We start from the raw sequence: 6,000 nt of genomic DNA, 5'->3' as shown, positions 1-6,000 counted from the left end.
ATTCATTATATAGCATTTTCCAGTGGGTATCTTGGCATAGGTCAAACTTCAGAATCTGACTGAGAGAGCCAGGAGATCAAACGATAATTATCAACCCTGGATAAATTTTTATAGCAAAATGACAGGCCATGACCAGAGATTTGCTACTGCCTCCTCTTAGCATAACTACATCTGTCTCTACGGCTTTATCACAGCAACAAACCTTTGCTCTGGGCAACTTCTTTAGAGGTAAGCACAATGAAAACCTGTCTATGAGAGCAGTCGCTGAGAAGCTATGATCAGCAAATAATGACCAGGGAGTCCCTTTTATCATGTCTCTCTCCATCTACAGAGAAACCATACCAGCTCCCCCATCAGCCCAGTGGAGAGTCAATGGCTGGTTTAGCAACAGGACTTCTTTCTGAAACTCTGAAAACCCCAGGGTAAAATGATGCTACTGTACAATTTCCTAATGTTGCTTTACAATGCAGCTCAAATTTGTGATTTTAAAAGCACCTCAGCCCACTGTGAGTTCACAGTTACCTTTAATGATTTGCAAATCTCAGTGTTTTTAACAACTCACTTTTATATGGCTATGGTGGTAACACCCACACCTAATAGTTATTGCTTCTAATACCCTGGGCTGTCAGGGTGTACAGCAAATGAGAAGCAGTGGCAGTATCTTCCAGCTTTTCAAGTCTTAATTTACTCCTCCTACGTTTGAACATAAGCATACTGAGCCATCCTGAGCTGCCCTGTCATCTACCGGAGCCCGCGCCATCTTGGCTCATGGGACCTCTGTCATCCACAGAGGCTGACTGCCCTGCTCCATTCCAGGGAGGAAAAACAAGAAGATGGCAGCTAGAGGCCACCAGGGTCTTTCCCTCTGGAAGCTCTGATTTCTGAAGGTGAAAAATCTGTCCCCAGATTACAAAAAACATATACAGAATTTTTCGTGAGGTACCCAATGTGGCATTTCTGCAAGATATTCAACCCTAAATCACACTACAAAATCCAATTTCATCCCTCCTTGTAGTGTCATAAACATTCTTTATTCTCTAATTTCAAAACACAAGTTATCTCTATGTAATAATAATAATGGCAGGTATTTATTAAACAGTCACTATGTGCCTGATACTGTTCTAACCTTACCTCTGCATTAATTCATTTAATCCTCAAACAACTCATTGTTACGATATGCCAGAACTCGAACCCAGCATCTGCCTCCAAAGTCTTTATCATACTGAGATAGATCAAGAATCATAGATGTCTTTTTCCCTAGAGAAGTGAACCTCTTATAAAGCCATCCAAGGACTCAGAAAGAAGTTGGCTATAGATACCCTGCAAAATGTCCCGAAATGGACTGGAAAATCTCCAAAGTTGTACATGTGTAATAACTTTGCCTTGCTTTACCTTACCTGCAAAAGTCATTTATCTGAAAAAATACGGCCCTGAGGTCAGATGTCACCAGTGATTTTCAAAAATGGAAATGGTCCCACTGTGATTCTTTAGGTTTAAGGTGCTCTTGGCAAATTCTCTAGGGTATATCCCTATCCTCCACCCTCCTATACGGTACACAAAGAGTTGATGACCACACCTCAGCACAGGGTCACCAGCTACAGTGCAGGGTGATTTCCATCTGTCCTTTTCCTCCTGGGACCATGCGGGAAAAGCAAGAGGATGCTACTGCCCAGCCCACTTCCCCCAGCCCTTAGCATTTTCACTGCTGACAGTCAGCAAACGCCATTTCTGTCTCGTGGCTGCCCCCAGGCTGCCAGACCCTGCTTTGCCTGCAGGCAGAAGGACCCCTGCAGAGTGGTCCTTGACCAACACCGGCCAGCATGGGGCTTATAAATACTCCAGCTCCCTTGCCCCTGACAGGGACAACTCTGAGCTGTGATTACATTGTCTCCAGAGCCCCCTGCAAAATGTAGCCAAAGTCTCCCACCATGGAACTTGACTTAAAAGTGCAAACTAGCTTGATTGCCTTCCCTTCTCTGACCTACTTCCCCACTATTAGTGGGTTTCCTGGGATCACTTCATAATAAATCACTTCACGGTCATCATTGTCTTGGATCTGCTTCTGGGGGTGAACTGAGAAAGACAGCAGAACATGCAGGTGATCCCTCTAAAATCCCACCTCTCTGTATAATCTCAACAAGCATCTTGGGGTCATTAAGTCTTCTGCTCCTTGCAGTGGGAAACTTGGTCCCATAGGACAACTGGAATGATCCACTTATATTGTCCTTGTCCTTGAGCTGCTTACTCCTCTATAATTTAAAAAATTGCAGAGGTCAAGTTCTTGTGAGAGAAATGACCAAAGTGTCCTCACATAATATTCCTGAATGAACTCACTTAATGAGGAAACTTTGAACTGAAGTCCACATAACTGTGCCTTCAACAGAAAGATAATACAATGGATTCAATGACTCTAAATGTTGGCCTGAAGCCTGAAAGCCACACAGATCCTTGTCCGACATAACCCCATTCTCCAAGCGGGAGGTCTAAGAAATACAAGGCCTTCAGAGGACACCAGCCCAAATCCCTCATTTTAAAGTCTTGGTTCCACTGAATCAGATCCTTATGTTAGACATTTCTCAAAGTAGTTTTAAACTTTAATTACATACTCTACCAAAGCAAAGATCAAAATCTCTACAAAGGTTCTTTTTTATTATTTATGGTGAAGTATTTATTAGTTTATCTCTTTGGAATAGATTTTCATACCCCAGGCCTGAAAAGAAATTCCACATAGAAATCATTCTCAAAACACGTTTTAAATACTTGGGAGTTTGTCTTTTCTTTTCTCACCTCATGCAGTGACTTGTTAATGAGGAATAATTTAAAAAGATTCTAATTAATAAGAAACACACTGCATTTCAAAAATATTTTTAAATGTAAAACCTATACACCGATGTTTATAATAGATAAATTCAGACCCAAAATTTCATCTCTACAGAGTGTCTAGATATGTGGTGCATTTCAAATCAATCAATGTGGTAGTAACAAAAGATTTGCTTTATGCAACGTGTCAGCCTAATTGAATGATATAATTACAATCTGTTAATATCCATGAGGACCAAGTAGGATGTCATCACTCTTATATGTACATGACGATGATAGTTTTGTATTTCTTTTCATCCTGGAATTTGAGCACTGATTTCTCTAAATACTTAGGATCCAAGGGATTTGAAAGAGATTCCTCCAAAATGTTTCAAAGCGAATTTCATGAGCTATTCAAATGCACCCAGCCAGGAGCTTCAGGTTAGGACTTCACTTTGGATGGCCTGTTGAGGGGAAATCCACCCCCAGTAAAACGAGGGCCAGTTGGCTTGGCCGTTGAGAAGGTGTTATCCATGGGTACTCTGTCCTTATTTCTGTAAGACAGGAGGTGAAAGTTAACTTCCTTAACATATTTTTCCTCTTCTAGGTGTGGTGTTCTCTAAGTTCCTAGGGTGAGTTAGCCACTGAAAACTGCTTTGATTAAAGCTTCCAGTTTTAGACAAGGTAGTTGTTTAAATCTAATTAGGTGTTCACTGATAACACACAGAATTAGGGAAAGACACAATTAAATGTACCTTCTTAATGGTGATCTAAATGTGGACATAAAACCTCATTATAACTCAATCACTATAGACCTGACACTTCCGACCTGTAATCATCTTCCTGTTTTATAAAACATTTGTTTAGTTCCAAAGATCAGTCAGAAGAACCTTTCTCTTGGCTTAGTTATAATGACTAATTCATCATTTACCAACTTTTATATTCCAAAGTTTCAGTGGAAACTTATAAATATTTACCACACACACAAGATATCTTCACCAAACTTGGATATTTATAAAATACAAATTTTCCTATAACTTTAGACAAGCAGCAATTATTATTAGAAATAGTTTAAGATACAAGAAAATCTGAGAAAGATAAATAAGATAGCACCTTTGGCAATAGATAAAGGAAAATCTACAACATATCTCCTTTAAATACACACACATATACACACACGTTCACACACACACAAACACATTTGCACACAGACACATTCAGGTCTCCTGCAGAGGTAGCTTAAATTTACACAAATTCCCTATTGTGTATTTAGGGGTCTTACAGAAAACATCTTTGGAATCCCTTTTTAAAAATAAAAATTAAGCTAACAACTAAGACCAAACCCAATTAGACTTGACAACTAGAAGTGATTTACCTTAAGGGAAGGAATTCCACCTTTGGGGAAAGAATCTGGCTAGTTCTGCAAACTCGAGACCAGCCTGGGGGTCCGGGGCAGGAGAGTCAGTGGCAAGTGGGTGAGGGTGCAGGTCAGGATGGAAACATGATGAAAAGGGTGTTTGAGAAAAGTGAAAGAAGGCAAAAATAGCATGAGTTGCTATTTTATAAAGAGCAAGTATAGGGAAAACGTCCACAGAGATTATTCTAAATTATTCCATTTGGAAAGAACCTGTAGAGGATTGACTAATCAATCCAGCAGTCTCTTAGCAGGATTGATTTCATTATCATTAAAAAAAATAATCCTCCATAAGTAGGACAAAAGCTTTAGCCTTGAGTGGACCCAGTAAAGAGGATTCTTTCTAGTACTTGCAACCTGCATAACTGATGGCTGGTGGATGCAGGCAGCCCCCTCCCCATCCCTCTCTTGCCTTCAGTAATGTAACTTTCCCTCTCTGAAGGAACTTCAGCTTACCGCGGCTGGCTTGGTCTGAGGTGACTGATGGGAATGATGTCTCCTTTACACTGCCTTTGTAGTATATTCGTAGACCATCACATTGGTCCCCTTCAGCCTCCTCCCTTCCAGTCCACACCCTCTCCGCACCCTGTTCTTGCCTCAGCATACTTTCCTTCAGCACCTGAAACCTTTTGCTCTTCTCCCATGAACCCCTCTCTCTGTCTACCTCCAGTGTATGGATCCCCACCAAAATGGAAGCACCAATGACATCCTAACCAGGTCAGAGTGGCTACAAGTAATGAACATTTTAGGGCAAGAAGAGGACAGGTAAAAGCAAGGATTCTAGAGCTGTGCTGATAGAACTTTCCACGATGATGGCAAAGCTCTCTATCTAGAGCCTAATGCTGTGTCCTCTACCTCCATGTGGCTATTAAGCAGTTGAAATGCGACTAGTGCACCTAAGGAACTGAATTCGTAATTTGATTTAGCTGTAATTCATTTTAATTTAAATATCCACAAGTGGCCTATGGCTGGGGGCATTGCAGTTTTCGTGGATGTGCCACTGGGAGGGGCTGAGCCCACAGGGGCATTCCTGTTGGTTCCACAGGCTCTCTCTGTCCAGAAAACTGTGTGGAGGGTGTGCAGGAGGGGGATCAATAAGGTCAACAGGCCAAACTCCAGGGCCACGGTGGGGAGTTAGTCAGCTCTAGAAAGTTAACTAACTGCTTAGCTAAGCTGGCTGTTTGTAACTGTGTAAACTAGACTGCTGGTCTCCAAAATGGGTTGCATTTACTCTACAAGATGAGTAAGATGACCCACTGGGAAGTGCAAAGAAGGTATTTCAGATTCTATTCATATTTTGTCTTTCAAAAATAAAAAAAAAATCTCAGTTTACTAATTACTGACAAAGTGACAATAGTATTTTGCATGCAATTTAGATAAATTAAAATATATTGGAAGTAGAAAACTATTCTAAAAAATTTCATTTTAAAACTCAAAACAAATACATATTTAATATGCATGTATATATATGGGGGGCTACAAGTTCAAAAGTGTTTTACTGATAAGAGAGTGTAATCAAAATGCTTGAAGTCCACTGAACTGGACACATGCCTCACACTGGAACCAGCCATCAGCACGACCCTGGTGTCCTAAAAGAAAACCACCGTGTTTCCACCCAACATGCACTGATTCACACCATTAATATCAGTGGTTCTCCAGCTTCCGTGAGCATGGAAATCCCCTGAGGAGTGACTGACCTGCAAATTCATCCAGAGCCTGCAGAATCCAAACATCTGGAAATGGGGCCTGGAAACCTGCATGTTCACCAAATCCCACCAGTGATTCTG

The 6,000-nt window shown here is 41.0% G+C and overlaps 1 protein-coding gene across 1 annotated transcript in view; it reads right to left on the bottom strand.

The window, feature by feature from the left end:
- Positions 1-3,187: 3,187 nt before the first annotated feature.
- The window catches only part of CFAP58 (cilia and flagella associated protein 58), an 84,410-nt gene continuing 81,597 nt past the window's right edge, over positions 3,188-6,000 (bottom strand). The window contains exon 17 of the mRNA XM_045879212.2: positions 3,188-3,353. Coding sequence (XP_045735168.2) covers positions 3,242-3,353 — 112 coding nt within the window. The 3' untranslated portion in view covers positions 3,188-3,241. The remainder of the gene's footprint in view (positions 3,354-6,000) is intronic.

The sequence above is a fragment of the Mirounga angustirostris genome, unplaced genomic scaffold (assembly GCF_029215605.1).
Source record: "Mirounga angustirostris isolate CCGP_5_RB_7025 unplaced genomic scaffold, mMirAng1.0.hap1 SCAF_6, whole genome shotgun sequence".
Classification (NCBI taxonomy): Eukaryota; Metazoa; Chordata; class Mammalia; order Carnivora; family Phocidae; genus Mirounga; species Mirounga angustirostris.
Note: the sequence above shows the minus strand (reverse complement) of the source record. Positions and strands in the feature narration are given on the sequence as shown.